General features: G+C 37.5%; 1 protein-coding gene across 1 annotated transcript in view; it reads left to right on the plus strand.

The window, feature by feature from the left end:
- LOC149302552 (cadherin-9-like) overlaps positions 1-26,607 on the plus strand; it is a 103,644-nt gene that overhangs the window by 14,791 nt on the left and 62,246 nt on the right. Inside the window, exon 5 of the mRNA XM_089482232.1 lies at positions 8,366-8,646. Within this exon, the coding sequence (XP_089338358.1) occupies positions 8,366-8,646 (281 nt within the window). The remainder of the gene's footprint in view (positions 1-8,365; positions 8,647-26,607) is intronic.

Genomic DNA, 26,607 nt, shown 5'->3' on the forward strand with positions numbered 1-26,607 from the left:
TACTGTGAAAGTCCCAAACATCAAATGATGAATACCAGCTGTAAGTAAATCAATATTTGACTTTATTTTTTAGATTGGAAGAAAGTGTTTTACTGCAGTTTATTTTTATATAAGGACTTTGCAGAAAAAATGGTTTATTAAGTCAATTATATCTGTGGAGTGATAATGTGACATGGTTAAATGCATATAGACAGAAAGATATCAGCCTATGATATATCAGATAAATGGGACATTTATTGGATATTATGTGTCTGTAATTTACTTGTATGACATGTATGAGATGCTAGAAATCAGAGCAGGGACCAGGATCACTTACTCATTCTAAGGTGGTGAATGTATTTAGGATAATTATTATACATACTTCACAGAACTGAGAAAACTACCACAAACTGTTAGGTACATACGAGAATTCTTTGTGCTTAATACCATTACCATTTAAAAAAGTTCCACATAATGAAAGTCCCCCTGCTTGAACAACTAAGGACAAGTTGTACTGTTAATGATATTTTCGATCTAGAACAGAAAGAAGACATAATTTTTTACTTTCCATACGTTATTCTGTAATTTTATATTAACTGATATTTTTTTTTCGTTTGTATAAATGTTAAAACTACTACCGAAATCCTACTGCAAATATGTCTAGATCTGATCATAAATCAGTTTGCAGGTTATTATATTAATGGCGCATTCTATAGGAAGTTTATAAAGACACTAATTGTTAAAAAAAATATATATATTTTCAGTTTTCCTAATCACAGGTTTGCATGTATGCATATATTTATCTAATACGTTCATGATGCCTTGAGTTTGCTAAAAATGCAGAATAACTTTGTTTATAACCATAGCTCAACCTTAACCTTATTCTGCACACAGTTGGCCTTGCTGGGAAATGTGTTTAGCAAACATCAATATGTATTCAAACAAGCCATCAGATGTTCAAGAAGCATGTCCTTGTTAGATAGTTAGACAACAGAAAATCTAATCTAGAAATTTGTTCATGTACACAATTTAATGTATATAGTGTATGTATGTATGTGTGTGTGTGTATATATATATATATATAATATAATATAATATACTGTATATAATCTGATTGAGATCTTCAATGCTGTATTTATTGACAGTCTGTAAAAGTTAACTCCGAAATGGACTTGGGACACAAATGAATAAATGCTTACATTTGTTGTGAAAAAATATCAAAGTTATGGCCACATATCAAAACATAAGACATTTATTAAGACCGATCTGTTGTGTTGATATTTAACTAAAATGTTGATATTTTCTCAAGATAATTTTAAGCATTGATAGATTTGTGGAATTGTGCAATGAAGGCTCCAGTTTTAATGATCTTATCAGTCATACATTTTAGTCATACATTGTGCCACCATATTATCTTTCTTTCTCCCCAATTTCCCTATTTCTGTCTCTCTTTATTTGTGTATATATATATATATATATATATGTGTATGTTTATACACATCCTTATATCATTTTTCAAGTGCAATCAACAAACTATCATTTACGAACCATTGGATGTTTTATGTAAATTTTTTTCAAATAAATCGTCTTTTTAATCCTGTTTTTATTGTATGTTCTTAATGATCTGGTCACATGACATACATCAGAAATGAAAATAGCACAGTCAGTAAAATTTTCAGTTTCGCTGGGCATTTATTATACATGAAATGTGAAAACTTTTTCAAAAAAAAGCCAGACCATGGTGAAATGTAAGGTCACTCAGCTTTGCCTCCAATATTAGTCAATCATGCAGCCACCATATGCAGTATTGCTTGGAATAGATTATTATTAGTCCCTCAATTTAATATATACTTGAAGCAATATTGATGAAAATATATTATTTAGTATTATCTTATTTAGTACTGTAGTAGGATGACCAACTATTACAGCTAGGGCTGATATACCTCACATGGCGAGGTCTGCTAACATCAGAGGGTATCTAGTAAGGCTTGGGTAATTTAATGACAACTCTCACTAAGAATTAGTCAATAGGATTTTTTTTTAAGATCTACTGGTGTTAACAACCCGTACCTTTTTTTTCAATTGTAATTGAATTAGCGAGTACAGCTTTTTCATATAATTACACCCTTTTGGTTAATATTAAATATAAGACTAATAAATGTTAAGTTTTATAACTTCATATTACTATCTGCCTTACACTTATCATCCGTAGTTAAAATATAGCTCCGGCTTAGTTAAGTTTCTTTATTTTATACACAGCATTCTAAGTTCACATCTCTGTGAAGTGATTGTTGACATTTATTTTTTGTAAATTATCTACATACTGTATATGGTAGACATACTTATGCAACCAAAGCTGATAAAAAGTGCAAAAAACAGTCACATATCTTCTAGTTACTTGGGAACTTTTACAGGGGCACCAAGCTCTTTATCTAAATTCATAGACCCTTACGAGCTAACTTATATTCCTATGTTTTGCGTATGAATGAAGCTGAATAAGAAATTTAATTTAACATTTAAGAGCTGTATCACAATAATTTTGATTTGCTCGAACATATTTCCATTGAGAAACACCTGGTTACCAGTTTGTGTTTTAATGATTGATTCTTTTGAGATGATTTTTTATAAAGCTACAGTGTGCAATCCTAAAGATCAGGCCCAAAATTGGATTTGCAGGTAATGCTGATGAAGCTTTGATATCACTGAACTGGTACTGTGTACATCTCCTAAGGGACTCAGGATCTCTTTGTATTAAGTTTTTGAAAAGCAAACCTCTACATAAATACAGCTCTTACACTCAGTGGAACACAAATTATAAATCTCTATACCCAAAATTGTATAACTGTACATTTTATTATAATGGAAGATTTTGTTTAGACACAATGTATTTGCCAAAATATCCATCGATATTGGCTTTCAACATTACATTTACATAAAGAGACATTCCTACATTAAAAATGAAAAAGATAACCTAAAATATGTTTAAGACCTTGAAAGATACTAATGCTTTTTATTTCTTATGTCTCCTACGTCCCCTTAAATACATTTGGTGACCATGCAGTAATGGTCCCCATTATATTGAAAAAGCTCTCTCTCTAAGTCAAGTTTTCCATGGAAATAAAATTATATTTAATGTTTAATACTATGTCTTTATACTACTTGATTAGAATAATTATAATTCTACAACTTCTACCCAGTCTGGGACAGCCCAAGGTCTGGTTACAGTAACAGAGTTGCTTTTAAGGTTTACTTGTTTGGTAATAGGCTTCTGTTTATTATTAGGAATAATAATAATTAATAATAATAATAATAAATTACAGTTTCTTAACTGGTGACAGCACCAATGCTTTTGTACCTCATTTAATATAATCCAATCATCTGATTTTACTGCCTCAGATTACATTGTCTGACTTTCCTTTCTATTTGTGTTCTTTAGTTATACACTTCCCTTGTCCTTTGTACATTTTTATTTCTATTGTGTGATACACACAATAGAAATAAACACAATCGCCATCAACAACCAACTCTTGCACCACCTATTGTCTGGAAACTACATGTGCTGCCAACTATATTGTCAGCTGCTGTTGCTTTTTTGTAAAGTATATATTTCATGACTTAAAATGTTTTTGGAGCATAAAATACATTTTAATTGTGTTGGAGTATCTATTAATCTATTGAGCATACTATTTATACCATTTATACTCCAAGCCCAGTACAGACCTGCTTACTACCCTACAATATCTTTTGTTAGCTGATATTTTGAAAACCTAAAAATATGGTTCCTTTTAAAAAGTGATTAAAATAATTAAAGCAAAATTTCAAGAATTGTTCATAAGAACAACACAACAAAAACAACAATGTGCCAAGTACAAATGATGATGGACTGTAATCAGGTTCAGGCCATTTGGTTACATTACTCAATGTAAACATTATTGTATGTTTTGGAGTTGTGGAGCACTGTGTGTTGTGCACATGGTATCTACAACATGCAAACAGGCACACATATAAATCTGTGTTAATATAACAGTACATTTGCAACATATTTCTTTTGTTGGTTGAAAACTGATGTCCACATTTTTTTTTCTTTCCTATTGCACCAAAGTTCAATAAAAACTTTTTATGAATAGTTCACTCATTATGTTTTATTAATTTGCACTTATTTTACAAATATGTAAAATTCCTTTTTAATTACGACAGAAATAAAATCATCAACACCCCATTACGAGTTACGAGGCACACGGCATGCAGGTCTATAAGCACAATAATATTATTAGAAGATTTAATACAGACGATTAATGGCTTTAGAGACTGCAGGCGTCTTTTATTAGAAGAAAGAAGCATTATAGCAACCTTGCTGCTGACAAATCTTGATTGCTACTCATCTACAAGATGGTATATGCAGAAACTGTACAGCAAGCTTATAAACAGCATCTGCGTTATGGTGTAGCATAGTTTGATGATTAACCATTTCGACTTAGCTTACATTTTTCCTTGTAACCATATCATAGTGGTTCATAGTTTTTAATTGTCTTCTTTTTCGCGCCAGCCATGTGGTATTGTACTTTAGTGGTGTTTCAATAAATCATACATGGAAAGGCACACAGAGGGCCAAAGGCAACTGTAATAGGTAATATCAATGGTATTCTAACATCAGAAAAAGCAGTCATACGCAGTAACCAGTCTAAATCTCAGGCTGGGAATCTGGTTGCAAATTGCAAAACTTAGAACGTCAGGCGGCTACTAGAAATGCCACTCGCTATAGTGTGTTGGCAGTGTACTGTGCAAGGTTGTGCATGCTATATTGTGTGGCACAATGCCTCTCTATAACCTCCTATGGTGGCTCCTTTGCACATTGGTGGGTCTATATAAAAAGTATACTGAACTTGGTAGACCAAGTAGCTTGTTGTGCTATGAATGCAGCTAATGCTACTGGAAAGCATCAGCATCTGTGGTTTTTTAGCCTAACAGGAGGGGCACATGGGGAGGGCAAGTATCATGTAGTGGTTCCATGGATCCCCAGATCCACCCTTAGTGACACCATTGCCTAGACTTACCTCCTGCATTTACTTGATGGCGAAAACTGGAGAGAAACTCCCTTTGTCTATATAGTAGGGCTGGCTTAATATATCCCATTTTAAATATCTTTATAAATGGAGTAAATTGCAGATATATTTAAGTCCTGATATGGTTATTAAGGTTAGGCCTGTTTACTAAAACTGTCAAGTGAAGGTATTCGATTTATGTGGTTAATGAAAGGGTTAATAACAGCAAGAGTCTTAGGGTCTCCACATTTATATGTAGGTATGCTTGTAATGGAAAAGACTAAATGACAGTTGAATTGCCTATTAAGACTGATTGTAATGGTTGTGCTCAGATAATGCATTTTTATCATTAACTTAATGCAGATGTATCAATTTTTTTTAAGAACGTTTGAATTCTTCTCGGCATTCATGTCATAGAAAAAGACAATTCCCGCCAAACTCCATCAGGATTTTACATTGAAAATCAATGAAAGCGGCAAAAAAAGTTACGTATACTGAGAATAATCAATAAACAATCCATATTTAAACATCAAAGGTATGGTTGGGCTAAAGTAATGAAAGTAATGACCAAGTGTTACATGAAGGGTCTTGTCAATAAAAATATAAAAAAATATTATTGTTGTTATTCTGAGCAACAATAAGGCATATGAATGTTATGTTTTATATAGATTGTTTTTTTTAATATAATTTGTCTATATATACAGGAAAAAATTATTTGATCCCTGCTGATTTTGTACATTTGCCCACTGACAAAGACATGATCAGTGAGAGACAGAATAACGAATTTTACTCAGTGAAATACGTATTTGACCCCTTTGCAAAACATGACTTAGTACTTGGTGGCAAAACCCTTGTTGGCAATCACAGCGGTCAGACATTTCTTGTAGTTGGCCACAAGGTTTGCACACATCTCTGGAGGGATTTTGTCCCACTCCTCTTTGCAGATTCTCTCCAAGTCATTAAGGCTTCGAGGCTGACGTTTGGCAACTTGAACCTTCAGCTCCCCACCGCAGATTTTCTATGCGATTAAGGTCTGGAGACGGAATCATTCAGATGTTAATTTGCAAACTTCAGACGGGCCTGTACATGTGCTTTCTTGAGCAGGGGGACCTTGCGGGTGCTGCAGGATTTTCAGTCCTTTACGGCGTAATGTGTTACCAATTATTTTCTTAGTGACTATGGTGCCAGCTGCCTTGAGATCATTGACAAGATCCTCCCGTGTAGTTCTGGGCTGATTCCTCACCGTTCTCATAATCATTGAAACTCCACGAGGTGAGATCTTGCATGGAGCCCCAGTCCCAGGGAGATTGAAAGTTATTTTTTGTTTCTTCCATTTGCGCATAATTGCACCAACTGTTGTCACCTTCTCACCAAGCTGCTTGGCGATGGTCTTGTAGCCCATTCCAGCCTTGTGTAGGTCTACAATCTTGTCCCTGACATCCTTGGGCAGCTCTTTGGTCTTGGCCATGGAAGGTTTGGAATCTGATTGATTGCTTCTGTGGACAGGTGTCTTTTATACAGGTAACAAGCTGAGATTAGGAGCAACATTGCCTCGACAGGTCAGAGCTATTTTGGTGGCAAAAGGGACACCTACACAATATTAGGCAGGTGGTCATAATGTTATGGCTGATCGATATATGCCCCAGTCACAGAACATGTTTATTCACTAAACCTGTGTGATAGGAAGAATATTGCTGCATTTATGTAATAAAAGAGAGCGCTCCCCCTAGGCTATGACTCCTTAGTGTCCTAGTTCCAGGGAAATTTTAGGAGATGTGTTAACAGGATTCTGAACCAGGTCCTACAAACATACCCTCGAATTACAATTGTGTTTTTTTGATTCCTCTCTATTTATTTAGTGCCATAAATGTGAAAAGTGGATACTAGTGTAACACATTTGTATTTTATGTGATATCATTGATTATAAGACTTCCAGATTAATCTATGCAGTGAGGAAATGCATGACACAAATGTTTGGCCATTTTGTACATTTACAAAAATGGAATCAGGTGACAAAGAAGGTCTGTGTTGTGCCACTTACTATGCAAGGCCAACCAGGATGCCCTACCTACTCAACTTAATTTGTACATGGAAATTAAAAAATAACAATACACACATGTCTTAGAAATGTTTTTATATTGTCTGCGTACTTTTTTTGCCATTGCGTCTGCAGCAGTACATGCTATCTTGAGTTGCGTATGCTTGAGTTGATTTTCCACTTAAAGTCCAAGGGCGTTTAGCTTGCAACATGGGGAGTTGAGCAGCAGCTAGTGAAATGCATACTTTCCTTTGCATGCAGTAAAATTCACTAATATGCATGCAAAATAGACTCGCTGGAGTGATTATTTAATGTTCATATTGACAACTGACAAATTAATTATTTTCTACTTTACTAATGCATATGTGAAAAAAATAATCTTTGTTTCTTTCATTCAGCTATCAATGTAAGGTGTTCACTGTATTTCAAGGGCTGCTTCATAAACCCCTTGTACAGAAATAAGCCAAAATGCACCAATTGCTAATTTTATGTCCTATTCCAGTACACCCTTGTTTTTTCCATTTTGTACCATAAGTGGGATTCTTTAAATTAGTATGCAGATTGTCTGTCACACAGATCCTGTCGGTTAAAGCAATGATAACCTTTAGTAGTACAAGAACAAAATGACAGAACAGTCTTTTGATCTGAAATGATGAAAGTGCAGTGGTCAGAATTATGACTATACGTAATTCTTTCTCTACAAATGTAAATGTCCTGTTCTACCATAAAGGTGCTTTAACCCTTAGTCTAGTGTTCTTCAAAAATTTTTCCTATGGTTTAGTGCTTTAATCGGTAGCTTATTCACCGTTCTTATGGGATACAAGATAATGAGGACAGAGTGTGAGTCCCCTGGATGTCCCATGACTCTGTACTGGGTTGTGACTCTAAGTGTGAATAACTATGACCTAGACTGAAGTTGATGGACAACATGTCTGCTGAAAGATTTCGAACTGTCATAGGTGTATGATCCTTAGTGGTTTAGACTACTCTTGAGATACTGTTGCTAAACACAGTAATGAGGGATCCCCTAATACTTAAACAATATTATAACAACAAATAAAGTCAGTTTAAAGTGTACTTAAAGATATAGAAGCAGAAACTATTGATCTGCGCTATAATAATACAAATAAGAATGAGCGAAGACAAATACATAGTTATTGCAGTTGATTCCTATTTCATCAATCAAGTCAGTATGCCATGTTAGATGTTTGTATGTCCCTTCAAATGATCATTTTGAATGCTAAACCATGGCCCAAAAAAGCAAAACAAAAAGATTTGATTTTTTTTCTAATTTGTTTTTCTACAGAAAAAAGTGCGAGACAAGACATACTAAACACAGGATCTACTTTAAATCTGTTAACAATGAAGATGTGCAAAAACTTGCCATTAATTATGTGTGCTAATTTCATCATTATCACTAATGCAATACCATTGGATAAAAAAGCGAAACAACGTGTAACCAAGGAGAAGAAACCATCATTGCAAGATGATAGGAAGCTGTTGCAGCGTACAAAAAGAGGATGGATGTGGAACCAATTTTTCTTGCTAGAAGAATATGTGGGCTCAGATACACAATATGTAGGGAAGGTAAGTTCAATGATGATTATATATATATATATATATATATATATATATATATATATATATATGCTGAATATATTCAACAAAAATTAAGTACATTTCAATTGTGTACTGCATGCTAAACTTGCAAAGTATTTAACACACTTTAATGTTTCTAAGATCTAGTTAATGATATTATATGTTGCTTTTGCATATGAGATATTTAAGCAATTATTTCTATTAAAGAATGATTTATTCGCTGATTATCAAAGATCAATTCACAGGAAATCGTATATACAGACAACAATATTCCTTATATAGGGTACATGTGTGTAGCAGGTGTATTATATACATGTCCTAAAATACTAAATTCACTAAATTAATTCGAGCAAGAATTCGTATTTGTATCAATATGAATCAGATAGTGACTTTATTACTTAAGGCCGTATTTGAGTGTAAGAAGATGATACGATTTTTAATGAGAAGCTCTCTTAAATAAGTAATGTCACATATTTTGATTGTGGAATCATCTGCAACAAACACTTTGATTTTTTTTCTGCTGCTTTGATCACAGTATGTGTTGCAGATGTTCTGAATATTTAGAATAATATACCTTTTTTTCCTAATCCTTAAAATAATATGTCAGTATTTTAATATTAAGCTGATTTCGAGATGTTTTCCAGTTGTAGATAAGGTGGGAAGTTGAATCATCTGTGGAACTTTGATCTTTTTCAGGATGATATATAGGCAACTAAAATCAAAATAATTTGATATTTGTGCAGTAAGTCTATGTACACACCTTTTCCCTTCATGTGTAGGACTTTTGTGATATATTAAGTGCAGAAGCTCAACACATTTATAAATTGTTTGTGAAATTGGTAGACAAGGTCATTTATACACACAGTGGTATCTAGTGTGATAAATTATTGTAAACAATTGTAATCTATACAACAATTTAACTCAAAATCAATAAATCACTATCTTTCTAAATTATTCCAATGTATATAAAAAGATAGAATTTGTCGGCAGGTAAACACTATTTTGTACATCTAATCTTTCCCTTTTTCCTAATGTAAAGGTTCACACTTTAATGGCCTTGTGTTTCAGGATAGCCATGTCTATTCCACACTGTACTAGTCTCTACTACTTCTGGAGAAAAAAAAAAAAGGAAATCTACCTCAACTACCGCACATCGTACATTACGCGTACCAAAGGTACGATCTAACGGGCAACAGGCATGGTGAAAACATGTAAAATAAAACAGAACAGGAGAAATAAAAAGTCTATGAGGCCAGATATCTCACGGTGGCGTCACGCAGCGAATTACGAGAGTCCTCACGGAGGGGTACTTGCTGGAACCTCCTGCCAATCTCCCGGGTCAGGGACATCAGGGCTCCTTCTGCTGCGTTAGAGGTGGTAGATCCAGGGTCTTGAGAAAGTTCTCGGCTTCCGAAAGGGACCGCAAAGAACCTTGCCTGTCGCCAGTGTGGACCTGTAAGGCAAACGGAAACCTCCAGCGATAAATAACAGAGTGTGCCCGGAGATGATCTGTGAGGGGTTTAAGAAGCTTGCGTCGCTGTAGGGTCCTGGGTGAGAGGTCAGCATACACCTGGATCTCGAAGTTGTCGAGCGTGAGCGTAGTCGATCTCGCTGCCTTCATAACTTCTTCCTTGAGGGTATAATCACACAGCTTCACGATGACATCTCTGGGTTTTTCAGCAGGGCCTGGTCGAGGCCGCAGGGCCCTGTGGATCCTGTCCACCGGGAACACCTCCTGGGCAGACTGCGGAAGGAGTTGGAGGAGTATCAAGCGGAGCACCTCGGTCAGGTCCAGGTAGGTCTCAGGGATCCCCCGTAGCCTAAAGTTGGAGCGCCGGGATCTATTTTCCAGGTCCTCCTGAGCGTCCTGAAGTGCAAGGACCTCTTGCTGTAGGGATTCAATGTCGCCAGCCATCTTGCGTTTTTCCCGCTGAAGGATGGCGTGTGACCGCTCCAGTGTATCAGTGCGGGTGCCGATATCGTGGATGTCGCGCTTCAGATCTCTGATTTCTGCATGGATGTGATCCATCAGATCTCTTTTCACAGAGCGCACAAGGTCCTTGATTTCGGCAATGTCTTGTTTGGTGCAGGCCTGCGTCGCCATTTCGGCCAGAGGCCTCGTGTCTTCGTCTTGAGGAAGCACGGGAGGCTTAGGAGTCGCGGGCGTTTTGGAGAATAAGTCCTGTACCGACTTCTGCTTGGAGGACTTGCGGGGCCTCCCGGACATTCTCTGGCCACAGACAGCTGCGAAGGAGCGATGCAGGGTGAAGTTGTGCGCCAATTTATAGCATATTGTAGGGCTGAGTGGAGGAGCAAAAGCTCTACGTGTCCATCTTGGGTCGTGGCTCGCCCCGCCCCTCAGGGTTGTCTTTTAATCGAGCAAATATGGTATTTGTTGTGTGGTAGTCCTATCATCCATATTGCTTCATTTGAGATTATACCTTAAATCATTTTACTGTTAGACTTTAATACCTTACTAATACATTGTGGTGTGACATTTTACCATTCAACATCACATTACAAGCACCTAGCTTGACCTTTGTTATTGCAGAAAAAAATAAGCAGATTGATTGATTGAGCCTCCTGCTGCATACCTTCTCCAGGAAAGGTATAGCGGGTAATTATTTTTGGACTCATGAGCATTTTTTTTAAATCTTAAAAGCATGCAAACTGAGCAGCATAATCAGAGCCGGTCTTAGGTGTTCTGGCGCCCTGTGCAGACTACTCCTCTGGCGCCCCCCCATCCCAAAAAAAGAAAGGAATAAAAACTTGTAACAAAACCCCAATCACTATATACTACGCCAAACATTGATGTGGTGTAGGCCTACCACTTCATTGTCTGGCTTAGTAGTAGGGATGCACCGAAACGAATTCTGGACTGAAACCGAAAGTGCAGCATTTACCTGGCCAAAACCGAATATGACCCCCCCACACCATAAAAAAATCTAACACTTTTATTTAAAGTAAGTAACACACCAAAATAGGACAAAACAATTAAATAACAATATTATATATATATGTGACGGAAGCCTCCATCACTGGGACCACTGGAGAGGCCTGACTGCCGGCCTCCTCCCTATTGACTATGGGCCCTGGGTTTGTAAAGGCTTCTGTGGCTACCCCCAGCAGTATCATCTCATCACTGGCTGAGGGGATTATCTCCAGCAGACAGCCAGGATCTGCCACCAGGGAGTGACCACCATTGTTTCAGTTTAATGTTATATAAATCAGTCTCCCCCCCTATTGTATTGTTAATCCCGTTACTGCCCCTGTTGTCTCTGGGAGGCAGATTAAGGGGCAGTTTGTGTCCCAATATCTTGTTTTATGTTAATGTGTGTTTTGCTGGATATATCCAGTCCTGTGTGTGAGAAATAAATCAGTCTTCATTTGGTTTTACCCTACACTGAGTCTCGGCTAGTGACTGGGGAACCGGGGAAAGTGTGTTTTCCCAGGCTAAGGGAGCACAAATATATATATATATATTGTGACAGAAAGCAGGGGATGATAATGGAGGGAATGTATATATCCCCATATATTTTGCAGGGTGGTTACCCACAATAGTTTCTACTAGCCCCAGGGAGATGTCTTGTTAATAATGGAATTATTGATGTCTGTTATTTGTGTATTTTGGGTCCCTGGGGTGGAGCACTTGGAGAGTAGGGCGGGCCAGTGCTCCACTCCACATTTTGTGAGCAGCCGAAGACCAGCAGGTGGGAATCCAGTCCGGAGATTCCTGGTTACTCTCCTAAGCACTCACCTGTTTCAACTAATTAATGGGAGAGGCAGTTAAGTAGCCTCCTGATCTGAGAGCAAGAGAGAGATCATTTGGCTCCCTGAGTGAGAGGGAGAGAGCTGCTAAGCTACTGAGTGCTGCCAATATTATATACAATTTGTTATTTTGTTTGTTGGGAACGGATAAGCCGTCCAACTGTAGCTAGGCTGGAGAACTGTGTATTAGTTAGTGCTCACGAGAGCAAGGCTTTTTGTTTTGATTTATTTATTTTTTGTAATGCCTGTGATGACAAAATAAAAACTGGCCCAGCCTTTTATTTTACCCTCCTCGTGTCTGAGCCGTCTCTGCAGCCTGGAAGACTGTGTGTAAGTAAAGATTCCCGGACAGAGTACCAAGTGAAGGGGTATTGTGTCACAATATATATATATATATATATATATATATATATGATTAACAGCAATCACATTCCTATCATGCCCAGGCATACCCAGATTCCAGGATGTACTCGCAGACTTGGCATGATAGGCGTATGATTGCCCTATCTACCCCTTCTCACTCTCTTCTGCCCTATCTACCCCTTCTCACTCCCTTCTTCCTATCTACCCCCTTTTCCCCTGTCTCACTCCCTTCTCCCTATCTACCCCCTCCTAACTATCTACCCTTTCCCTCTTTGAAGTTCACTTACCTTTCAGGAGTCCTGCGGTGGGGGTGCAAGGCCTCTGCCTCCCAGCTCTGCCACTGTATGGAACAGTATAGAATGATGGGAGTTATGATGTACTTTTAGAGCATAATTAGATCATGAAAAATACATTGGAAATGGTACAGCATAACACCCATCACTCTCACACACTTACCAATCCACACGCATACCAATCCACACGCATACCAATCCACACGCATACCAATCCACACGCATACCAATCCACACGCATACCAATCCACACGTATACCAATCCACACGTATACACTAATCCACACATACCAATCCACACACATACCAATCCACACACATACCAATCCACACACATACCAATCCACACACATACCAATCCACACACATACCAATCCACACACATACCAATCCACACATATACCAATCCACACATACTAATCCACACATATACCAATCCACACATATACCAATCCACACATATACCAATCCACACATACACTAATCCACACATACACTAATCCACACATACACCAATCCACACATATACCAATCCACTCTCACTCTCACTGAATGCTTTCCTACCTTTCCTCTTTTCTCCTTACAGCTCGTTTTCCTTCTCTTCGCTCCTCTTCTTCAGTTCTTCTGTCTTCTTCCGGGTCAGAGGGCACGGACAGCGGTGGGCGCGGCTTCAGTGTTGTGCGCCGGGATCTGACAACAAACCCCGGCGCACAGCAGCTGTTGCCGCGCCCGACACCGCTGCCGCCACGGGGTGCCGCTCATCAGGGGGGCACCCGGCACCCCTCCAGAGACGGACAGTAATGTCCGCCGCTGGAGGAGCAGGCTCGCAAGGGAGCAGTATCGGAGGTCTTTAACAGACCTCCGGCTCCCTTGAGTGATTTTAAGCCGGGTTCAAGGGCTCACTCAAGGGAGCCGGAGGTCTGTTAAAGACCTCCCATACCGCTCCCTTGCGAGCCTGCTCCTCCAGCGGCGGACATTACTGTCCGTCTCTGGAGGGGTGCCGGGTGCCCCCCTGATGAGCGGTACCCCGTGGCGGCAGCGGTGTCGGACCGTGCGGCGGCAGCGGTCCCCGCAGTGGCGCCCCCTGGAGTGTGGCGCTCTGTGCGGTCGCACAGGTCGCACACCCCAAAGGCCGGCCCTGAGCATAATAGCAGTGGCTGTGAAATTTACACCCTGTCGTCTCGATTATAAAAGGTACTTTTTATTCAGGTAGCAGGAAACAGACAATTCTGGCCTTGCCACTCTGAGACATACATACTATGTCTCAGAGTGTCAGAGTGGACAAAAGTATTGGGACACATCTCGTAATTATTGAATCGGGTGTTTCAGTCAGACCCATTGCCACAGGTATATAAAATCAACCACCTAGCCATGCAGTCTGCATTAACAAAGATTTGTGAAAAAAATGGGTCGTTTTGTAGATGTTATCTACTTCCAATAATTCCTTCAAGCCTTTAACTTTAACTCTATGGTTCTTTTTTTTCTCATTGAGCATTCACAGGGCTGGCCCACCGGGAAACCAGGAGATTTCCTGGTATTCCTATCAGTGGGCCGGGGTGCAAGTGTTAAAGTGGCCGCAAGTTTTAAAGTGGCTGTTGTGCGGCTGCAAGTTTTAAGACCATACATACGCCATGTCGCCCAGTGCCTCAGTGAGGCTTTTTATCTCGCCCCTTTGAAGACATGTTGTGACTCTTAAGGAGGCAGGCTCACTCGGAAGAGTTCTTTGTGACAGGGAGAAGTCAGTCACATTGGAGGAGAGCAGTCTGAGCACCTATCTGGGGGGGGGGGAACTCAACAAAAACATAGTTGTGGTGATAAATGAAAGTGAACACATTCAAAAGAGGCTCTCTTGGGGCTTCAGTAACTATGGAATAATACAAAATGGGTGGTGGCTAGGGCCACATAAATCAACACTAAAGAGGGTGCTGGCTCGGGCCAATACACAAGGGTGTGAAGGGCATCAGAGTAACACCTAGGTGACTGTTAACATAAAATTGTTCAACTGTGACTTCCTATTTCACAGGGGTAAAAATCTTAGGTAATGTATAGGCCACATTCCTTTAGTCATTCCTTACAATGGGTAACACCAAGGAATATAGCTGTGATGTGTGGCAAAAAGATGTTGAGCTTCACAAAATGGAAAGTGGTAATAAGAAAGTTGCAAAAGCATTGAAATGCCCATTTCCACCATCAGAGGAATACCTACATTTCAGTCAGCTGGAAATGTTATGAATAAACCTGGAAGGAGATATGTGTCTATATTGCACTGTAAAGAGGTTTGTTTAATTGGCAAATAAATCTCCAAGGATCACAGCTGGAGAATTGCAGAAGTTAGTTGTGTCTTGGGCTCAGAAAGACTCAAAAACTGCAATCCGACATCAACTACATCAGAAGTTGTTTGGAAGAGTTTCAAGAAAAAAAGCCTCTACTTTAAATAGGATCGGGTTCTATGGTCAGCTTAAATAGAGCTTTTTGGCAATAAACACCAAAGGTGGATTTGGGGCACACAGAGAGGTAGCCATATGAAAAAGTACCTCATCACCACAGTTAAATATGGTGATGTCTCTTGGTCTGGGCTGTTTTTCTGTCAGAGCACCTAAAACTTTTGTTAGGATGGATGGTATCATGGACTCAATCAAATACCAACAGATAATAAACGAACACCTGACTGCCTCTGCCAGAAAGCTTAAAATTGACAGTAGTTGGAACTTCCAGCAGGGCAATTATCTAAAACATGCATCAAAATCAACACAAACATGGTTTGTTGACCATAAAATTACCCCAGTCCTCTGACTTGAACTCCATGGACAACCTGTGGGGTGAACTGAAGAGGAGAGTCCACCAGCACCAACCTCAAAATCGGAAGGTTCTGGAGAGATTCTATATGGAGGAATAGTCTCAGATCCCTTGTCATGTATTTCCCAACCCCATCAGGCATCATAGTAGAAGACTCGGAGCTGTTATCTTGGCAAAGGGAGGTATTGACTAAAAGGGTGCCAATAATTGTGGCACACATATAATATGTTTATATGTGTTTAATATCCATGAGAGCAGAGTGTTTTTGTATATTGTTTGAATTTTTTTTTTAAAAGGTTAAACAATAAAGACAATTTTTCACACCCTTCTTTGTTCATATTTATCTTTATTTTATTTAGAGTGCCAATATTTGTAAAGGGCAATGTAACTTACTGTATGAATAAATTGAACTATGACATTTTTACTTACCTAAGGATAAAATACCCTCCTGAATTTGTAGACCATTTCAGAGGACAAAGGTTCTAGGCGCTGAACAATAATTTAATGTGATGTCTAATCCACTCACAAGCGGGCTGGACAGAATGAGCTCATCACGGATTTCAGTCGAAAATTCTGTTTAATATCTTCTAAAATCTCTAAAAAAACAAATGGACCGGCAATAGTGCAATATTTTCCACAGCAATGATCTCAAGTAAGGCTAAAAATGCACTCACAGTTCAACGTGGCACTACTAAACCAATACAGTGCAGAAACGTTTCGAGATGAAATGGTCAGGATCAGCAAATGTTCCAACGTGGATCAGCAGGTGCTCTGGTATATTAATCCTATGTGTCTCTGCTTTCTCAACGCGTTTCGCTGATTGTACGTCAGCTTCCTCAGGAGAAAATTCAATGAAAGACAGAAGAAAATAATGCGAATCTCATGTGCGGTCTGTGGTCCATTTTATAGGTAGAATGCTTCCGGGTACGCAATCGCGTTATCGTAGGTGGAGGGCTGCGTGTCGGCATAACGTTCTCTTCGTGCGCGGCATACGTCCTCTCTTCTATGCCCTTACCGAGGTATTGATTGGGTGATTAATGGCCAAAAGTTTTGTTGAAATTTCTTATTGTAGAAAGTAATGCTGTCGCTGTTTTGTTACACTGAATTAAATTCAACTTTTTTATCAAAGTTTTTGCAGCAGCAAATGTTTTAATTCCATTATGTCTAATCTCACTATTTTATTTGGGCCTTTTAAGACTTTTGGGTTATGGGAATTTAATAATAATGGATGGCATATAGTGTTACTCAGGTATGTATAAGGGGTGCCTGTGGGTACAAGAGCTCGACCATGAGATAAAACCTCTGGGGCTGGTGTTTTCAGGGCTGCCTTTCATTCCTGGTCCAGCCCTGAGCATTTGTTGGACCATTGGAGTCATCTTGGCTGGGTATCCACTTCTAGGGAGAGTAGCCACAGTGCACTGATGAATATGTAAACTCTGAGATTATTTTGTAAACTGTTCCAGCTTTATGCAAATCAATAATTCTTGATTGTAGGTCTTCTGAGATTTCTTTTTTGTGAGGCATGGTTCACATGATTTTTCTTGAGAAAAGCAAACTTAAATGTTTGGTTGTTTCTTATGTTGAAGTAGCTCTAAAACACACACCCAATGCCGTTTTATTGACTGGACTCCAGGTTTGATAACTCCTGACTCCAAATATGTGTTAATGTGTGGGCTAGGGGTTCACATACGTTTTTCCAACTCACAGTGTGACTATTTTAATGATGTTTTCAATATGGACAATAACGATACAATAATTTGTGTTATTGGTTAAAACAGATTGTGTTTGTTCATTATTGTAATTTAGATGAAGATCATATTATATTTTAAGACAAATTTATACATAAATGCTGATAATTCCAAAGGGTTCACTAGTGTTTCTATATGTCTTTGAGATGCTCTATATGTTTTAAGACGCAATACAGTGTATTAGTCATCGGGTAGCGGTTAGGTTTATAATCTACCAGAATCCATTATTTCACTTCTTAAATTAATCTCCATTTATTCTGTAACGGAGATGAACAATTATGTTAAATTCTAGTAGAAAGCAGTTCCACCACAGTCATCCATTAAAGGCAAAACTGTTGATAAATTGATTTCAAAACCCATTAAGGAATTCAACTAAATTTTAATTTGCCCAGGAAGCCTTTCAATCTACGTTTCTTAATATAGTTAATGAAATTCCGTTTTTCTGCAGAAAAAACATATTAATACACATTTGTTTATAAATAACAATTCTTGTAGATGTTTTCTTCTATAATGCAGTGTATGTTAAAGTAACAGTAATAATAAAAAAAACACAATATTCTTCATCAAAAACCAAACACAAGATTAATCACGGTCACTGAATGTTGGGCGGTTTCTACATATACGTTTGCGTTACATTGTTAGCCAAAGTATATTTGTATGTTGTATTTGAATTTATATTGTACTTTTTATCAACTCAATGTGTTATTAGCAGGGCGTGTAGACTATCAGATGTAAATTTAACATGCAACTACAGTATATCTGTTATTATTAAGACAATATCTGTGTGACTTAATTAGTGTTCCGCTCTCAAATTCTGCAAAAAAACAGCAGGCTAGCATAAACACATGTTTCAGTGATAATAGTGGTTTTAATGCTTATACAAAGTTATGATTAGAAACTATGTTTTTTCTTTAATTAGCTTTTTTTGATTGCTAAATGGTATAAAACCCCAGGAGGTAAAGTGTCTATAATACTTTAAAAGCACACTGCTGACCATGCTATAGTGATAGACTCATTTATACAGGAAGTTGACACCAAATGCTATCATAAAAATATGTAGATTTCCTTCATTACCATTTTAATTCAAAATGAAATCTATAAATCAGTTTATATAGCTGAAGTTTAACAGTTAAGCAGTAAAGTTCATAGTTACATTTAATTGGTTGAAAACAGCAACCAAAAAAAAAATATTAGATATTATATCAATTACTTACTTTCAATGATTGTTATAGAAGTTAAAACTACACAATAATATGAAAATATAAAAAGAGAAGGCATGATATCATTAATACATAGCTCATATGTATAGTTCCTCTACAAGCAAAAATCCTTATTTGTATATAGTAATCTTCTGTATCTTAGGCGACTAAAGATGAGAGCACCGTTTTCTACATTTATATGCATGATTTGCTGTTCTTTTGTGTATACATATATGTCTCTGATGTTTATTGTTGACTTTAACCTGTTAGCAGAGGAAGTAGCTGATTCTTCCATGTGTCACAGTGTTTTTGCACTAATAGTATTGTTTACATTGTTTATAAATGTAGCCAAAACTTTTTTTAATTTAGAATGATATTGTTAGCATTAGGGTTCAAGCCTTAGCTACCACTTTGGCTTCTGTTGAAAACTCCTTGTTTTTTCAGAACATTAAAATCACAGAAGACATATAACCTTGGAAACCTGAACATGCATTAAAAATATTCAACAACTAATTTTAGAACATACAATACATTAATGAGGTGATAAGACATAGCATAAAAATCTATAATCAACTGAAGCAACAGGAGTTATTTATATCTATGTACAAAGAGAATGTTGACATAAAATTGTCCACATGTTCATGTGATGGATTACCATTTGTATGCAGCTACTTAAAAACCAGATCTCCGATTCCTCAAAAATCAATGCCAACATTATCAGACTAGTAGCTTCATTGCTCTCTGTATGTAAGGGAGCACATATAGTAGTACTCCTGGTTTATAACCATTTATTTGATTTGAAAGCACACAAGCAAATTATGCAGATTATGCAAATTATAAAAAAAAATATGAGCACAATAGCCCATTAAATGGAGAATGTTTATCAAAGTTTAATCAGTGAGCAAAAATAGAGTGCTCCCTTTATTGACACAATTAATACACTATTCTATTTGCTAAACTGTGAGCGCATGTGAATTGGTTAAAAATATGCATACAAATTCTCATGCATCGAGTAAAGGAAAGAGGGTTTATTTTAGTTAAATGTATTTGAAGGGGGGTTGGAAATGTTGTGCTTAAAGAAAACTTAAAAAAATTTAAAGTAGCACACATTTGGAAATGTGTACGCTAGTGAGTTTGTTAGGCACTCAACTTTTGCTTGAACCCTTATTCAACTGACAATCCACTTCTTGTTGAATAGACACAAATATGTTTTTTGCATCCTGATGTTGTCAGAACTCTATTAACAGCTGATTCTTCTTAGCTCGATACATGTCCCTGCTTGTTTTCATGCAAAAAGATCTCACTGATTATGGTGTAATTGAGAAAAGTATTTTCATGATCTTGGGTGTTCCCACAAACTCCTTAATCAAATAAAGCTTAATCAACTGGTACATCTATTTTGTAAGAGCTCCCATACACAATATATTTAAGAGCTTTAATAGGGCTACTGCTCTCCTAAACAAATATAATTCCGTTTGCCAGCATTACTACTGAGGGTGCTGATTTGTTTTACTTTAACAAGACTACAAAACATATGGCATACAGAAGACAAAAACATTACTTTGAGTCAGTAGAACATCTAATATAGTATGCATACGACCACAAATATTTAACATGTCAACCTGCCTTTTATCAAAAATCATGGGTACCTCTATAGGATATCTGAGTGGCTCTGTTACATGATATTTGCATAGTTTACTAGGTAATATCACCTAAAACTTTGGATCTACTTTTTTTAAGTGGATGACAATTTCAAATGGTCAGAAGGAACTTAGCAAATTCCAGGGATATATATCATTTCATGCATATCAATTTCATCATGAACAAATCCAATATAAAACAACTGACAATCTATGCTTATTTACTAGATATCTCCAGGCCAGTATGCCTTAGAAAATTATATTATAAACACCAAACCATAAAGTAAAATCATATTTGTTATGAAGCTAGAGAACATGATTATAAAATAAAAGTCAAGAGTGATTTTGTCAAACTGTGCAGCACTATCAAGGTGCATTTCACATTTGACTTTCTACCCCACACTACGGTTTCCTTTAATTTCCCCTTTGTTAGTCCATTTAATTCATTTTTATCCACTGTACTCCTTATTCCCTTGATAGACGTCGTGAGAAACCATGAAAGCACTATACATCAGAAAAACAAAAAAATAACAAAAATTAAAACATTTGTCATTGTCATTCAGAATATTCTCACCAAGGAGTATTTTCTAACGACTTTTATTAAATATGGGGTGCCAATGTTAAATAAAAACAGAAGGTGTCTCACAGTTGCATACCATCACAAAATACACAGCTTTTGCTCCTCTTACAAGACACATATATGTCTCCTTACATTTGTGAAATGCTGCCTTATGTTAGATGGAATGGCAGTCACTGAATACTGCTGTAGCTGCATGTTTGCTGGGTAGTGGGGTGCATTTCTTGTTTTTAAAGGGGTATCAGTAGGAAATCACACTTGCGTTGCTAGCAATTGTACATCTTGTGTGTAAATCATTTATACTTTGTATGTTACTTTGGGGGGGGGCTAGAGCTAGCTAAAGCTATTAGTGTGGCTTTAGTATATTTTGTAAAGAAGAAATGGCAATCTTACACGATGGTTAGAAAGTTACAGAGTTTGGAAAAAAAACTTATGTCTACTAAGTTAAACCCTTCTATGTACCTAGATATGTTGGAATATCTATTTTGTAATTTCTCCCACACTCATTTTATTTAAGAGCTTTAATAAGACTACTGCTTCCATGAAACAATAGGACCTTAATGTGCTTCTTCTGGAGCTATTCCTTTGTTGCCTTGGCTGTGTGTTTTGGGTCATTGTCATGTTGGAATACCCATTTTCAATGCCCTGGCGGAGGGAAGGAGGTTCTCACCCAATATTTGACGGTACATGGCCCCATCTATCGTCCCTTTGATGCGGTGAAGTTATCCTGTCCCCTTAGCAGAAAAACACCCCCAAAGCATAATGTTTCTACCTTCATGTTTGATGGTGGTAATGGTGTTCTTGGAGTCATAGGCAGCATTTCTCCTCCTCCAAACACGGCGAGTTGAGTTTATGCCAAATAGCTCGATTTTAGTCTCATCTGACCACAACACTTTCACCCAGTCTCATACTTTTATTTTAGTTTATCTCTCCCTGGGGCTTCAATTTTTTCAAGTAGGCTGTATATACCGCCCATCCACTACTGTACCAGCCTTTGTGTCACAATATATATATATATATATATATATATATATATATATATACACAAACACATATACATACATCCTACCTCCCGCCTCTGCTTACCTCTCACCGCTCCTGCAGCTTGCTATCTGGCTGCTCACACACAGTGCGAGCAGCCTCTGTTTTACCGTGGGGTCATGTGATGCCACATGACCCCCGATATGCTACTGTCTCCCTGTGCCAGTTCAAAATACTTTAGAAAATTGGAAGAAGGGGTCGCAAGGGTTGCACTGAGCCCCCTAGAGGCACAGGCCCCGTCACAGCTGCGACAGCTGCGGCCCCTGTAGTTATGCCAGTGCAGTCACAGCCGCCCACAGAGAATGCCCTGCTCTGCATGCACCACAGCTTAATTCCCCTAAAAATTTTCAGTTTTGGAGCATGATTTTATCAGAATCAGAAAATAACTAGTAATTATGTTCAGAATATTCTGTGGTCATTTTGGCTATATGCAAATGAACTGCTTCAAAGATTAGGTATAAACTGCGCTAACTACTTTATTGTTATGAAAATTGTAAAAACATATTGCTCAAATAGGTCTTATTGTTTCCTATTAACTTAGCTACGTGACATGCATTTGCAATAACTGTTGTTTTTTGTCAAAATGGATTTACACTCAGATGGACTTTCACAAATGGAAATTGTAGAAGCAATTATTTTGCTGCAGTTGCTGCCAATAGTGTTCCAGCCAAAGGGTCTCTTAAAAAAAACAACCTGAATATAATATGACAGTAATTTGTTTTAGGAAAGTTTTATGAATACATAAAATATTGCTGTAATGTTTAGTGATTGTACAATATTTTACTGAGGTCCAGCAATATTGAATATATACAGTATGTGTGTGTACACAGGGCCCTGTTTACCTAACGTATCATTTTCTCTTTGTCATGTCTAGTTTTGTAGTAGCCTTTGAATATATATGTATTGTTAGAAGCGCTGCATAAATTATATTGGCGCTATATAAATAAAAGTTAACTTATCTATAAATTATCTTGTGTGTAATGTATATATATATATATTTTTATTTTAAATTATTTTTTGAAGCCTCAAAGTCAATGGCTCCGCAGTAAAAAAAAAAAAATGCCTGTTGGTCGATGCCGCATTAGCCCAAACAGTCGTGCAAGAAATACATGTGCTCTAATTATTAAAAAAAAACGTGCAATTTTGTGGACAAAGACCAAATACAAAGTTACTCCTCAAGGAAGCCCCAACCTTTAGGCTGGTGTGATAAAAAAGTGTACCCTGTATACATCGTGCACTGAGCCAAAATGCTGGGGCTAGTGTATACAAAAATAAAAAAGTGCATGTAGGGGTCCGAGGTGGGGACAAGAAGGCTAATTAAAAACCCTTTACGTAAAGTTAAGAAATAAGGAAGAGCTATCAAACAATAACTTATATCAACCAGGCAAGCCTAAAGACTTGTTTTCCCCACACAAGTCCAAGGGACTCTGGGTAGGTATATGCTAATCAGTTTAACAACAAACACCTTTTTCTGCCTTTAAATCCACTTTATACATGAATCTCTTAAAGCTTATACAACAACTGAACATACATTAAATACAAGGTACTCTGTGCAAAAGGACACTGACAGAACAAATGTAGTAAGGTTCTGAACCTGCACAGTCCTCTAGTATAGACGAATGTCTTTAGGGAGAGCCCTTTCCTAATGGCCATCCATTCCATGTCTCTATGGAGGACCAGAACTTTCCTTTCGATGGTATGATTTTTTCAGTCTGCCTTCCCAACTTTTGGTAGCTGCGCCATCTTGACTGAGCCAGACACCCTGGGTCTGTAGCCATGGTGAAAGATGGCGAATCAGAAGACAGGCCCCAATTTCCAAAGAGCATGGTTTTTATCTTCCTGAAGCTTTACAAAAGTCCTCACGCATCTGAATGCGTACTCTCACAGACTGGTGATCTATGCAGAAGACAGTGATATCATCCATGTAGAGCAAGGTCTTTATCTCTATCCTTACTGTTTCTTTCTCCTGGGGTGGTGATTCCTCCTATCTCAGGATTTCATCTGATGTAGTCCTCTAACAGCTCTATGTATCAGACAAAAAGAAAAGGTGAATGGGTAGCCTTGTCTGACCCCAGAACAAACTGGGACTGGCTCAGTTGTCAGCTGTTCTCCAGCACCAGGCTGTAAATATATTGGTACATTAGGTCAACATAAGAGCAGAACATTTCCCTTAAACAAAACCTAAGTAGAACTCTACCCATAAATTTGTGGGGCAAATGATCAAAGCTTTCTCTTGGTCAGGACTTACGAGACCAGCTCAGACCTTGTGTTCCTTAATGTAATAGATCGGGGCTACAGTGGGGAAGTGGCCCTTCTCAGTTAAGTTATCTAGATATACCGCTGCCTTGTTCTATGTTTCTATGCTTAAAAATGTATATGGGCAAATTGATGCATACTGTTGTGTATAGTAACTTTGTACCGCAAAAACTTCCTTCTCATGTTTAATATGCAGTGTTGGAACTTTGAGGCCTACAACTTTGTTTCATGCAGAAAATTAGGCACTCAGGCACAAAAAAGTTCGTCATCACTGCAATAGAGGAACCGATCTACTGTTGCAGTGGCAGTATTGGTAAGCACCGGTCACGGGCCCACCAGCCTTTACGTGATGTGCCAGATGACCAGTCCAGGCCTGTAAGTTAGACAAACTCAAATTACTAAAGCCAACTCCTGCGGGACAGTTGTGTGTATGCACATGGTTGAGAGTTAAAATAAATAAATAAATAAAAAAAATTAGGCACCTGGGGCTGGAAATAAATTCTAAATCCCAGCATTCACTTGCTTTCCCCAACTGCTTAAACTTATATAAAAAAAGACAAACTATAACCTCTTCATCCCCTGCCCAGGAGGATTGATATGTTAAAAATAATAAAATAATTCTATGGTACAGCATAGTGTCCATGCTTTCCCCTTACTCATCATCTAGTTTCCAAAAGGATGAAGAAGGTTAAATTAAAATAAAATATTAGCCCTTTAGGGAAAATTAGAGTAAAAAAAGAAAAGGAGCAGTGAGTTATATGATGTAAGGGGTTATATATGTCAATATACTCCCCAGATTTATTTAATTTCCCCTTGCATATGGGGTGGGGGAAGAAAGGGACCTACTTTAAGCTTTTTCAACTTTCAACACCCCAACATCCTGGAGACCCCTCTTTCTTTTTATTTATATTTATGTATGTGGGCATAATTGTGCAAGTTTCATGCAAAGAGATACAAGTTTGCGTACCTCGCATGCCCTCATCTGAAGCTCTCAAAATTTAAAGTGTATGATTTTCAAACAAATCTTGGCATTAATGTCAAGTATTTTATATATAGTAAGTGGGACATATTACACTGGGGTGGATGATCTGATTGAGAGACATACAGATACCAGGAACTGGATATTTTTTGCACAAGCACTTTTTTGATAATATTTTTGTACAAGCACTTTTGATCTTTGGAATTATTTGAATATTTACCTCCTGAAGAAGCTGGGTACAACCCAGGAAAACGCATTGAGGAACTTCAGATGGTTGGCACCTACTGCAGTTTTGCTGTTTGCTGCTAGTTTAGCACTATTTGCACATTGTATTGGACAATATACCCTGTAAGTGTCTCTTCATTCTTTGCAAAGCATAAGTTATGATACTGTGCCATTGGGATTCTTAGTACCGGCAAATAAAATAAATTATTTTCATGAGCTTCTGTGATCTTGGCAATTTGAGTGCATAGAGAAACATTCCATTCACTATAATTTTTTCTTACAATATTACACTATTATTATGTGTTTGTGTAATTTAATTGCACCCCGATTTATAAAGACTTGTTGTTATAGAGATGGCCACACTCTCTGATAATCAATTAACCAACGGCATTTGACTAGAAGCACCTGCCTGCTACTTAGCATCTGAATTCCTATGGAAGCAATAAGGGTGTACTTGGTTTTTCGCACGTGACTTCTTTATTTTGGCTTTATTTTTGTTGAATAACTCCTGACCGGGTGTGACATATCATCTGAGATTCTGTTACCTTTTTTTTTTTAGACCTGCTAAGGGACAGATGATTGCTATTATGTCCTGATATGTAAAACCATAGAATTCAAAAAGAGCGAACTTTCTTTTTCACACAACTGTAGGTCGTTGGTATATTTTTTTTTTTTTAAGAAGAAAAAGCATTTAAATGGAAGGTTCCTTTCATATATGTTTAATTTAGTAGCCTGGGTGATTTCTTTGTGAGTTATAATGCAAACAGGATGACTGTTAAAAAGACAGACATTTTTTTTGAATCACTGTTTCCTGTTTTTCTTTGTCATTTAACTAACTTAAGAACTACCAAAAATATTGGTCAAATGTATAAAATATATCATAATATGTTAATGAACATGCATATATATATATATATATATATATATATATATCTTATCCATGATCTTATTTACTTGTGAGAACTGTAAATTTATTGTAATGAATTACAGATACACACTAGCCAAACTGGAGTGTACGTAATGTCACAAAAGAACATCATATGTAGCAGATTGTACATGACAGC

The sequence above is a fragment of the Sceloporus occidentalis genome, unplaced genomic scaffold, assembly GCF_023333645.1.
Source record: "Sceloporus occidentalis isolate IW3139 unplaced genomic scaffold, rSceOcc1.0.p SCAF_18, whole genome shotgun sequence".
Lineage (NCBI taxonomy): Eukaryota > Metazoa > Chordata > Lepidosauria > Squamata > Phrynosomatidae > Sceloporus > Sceloporus occidentalis.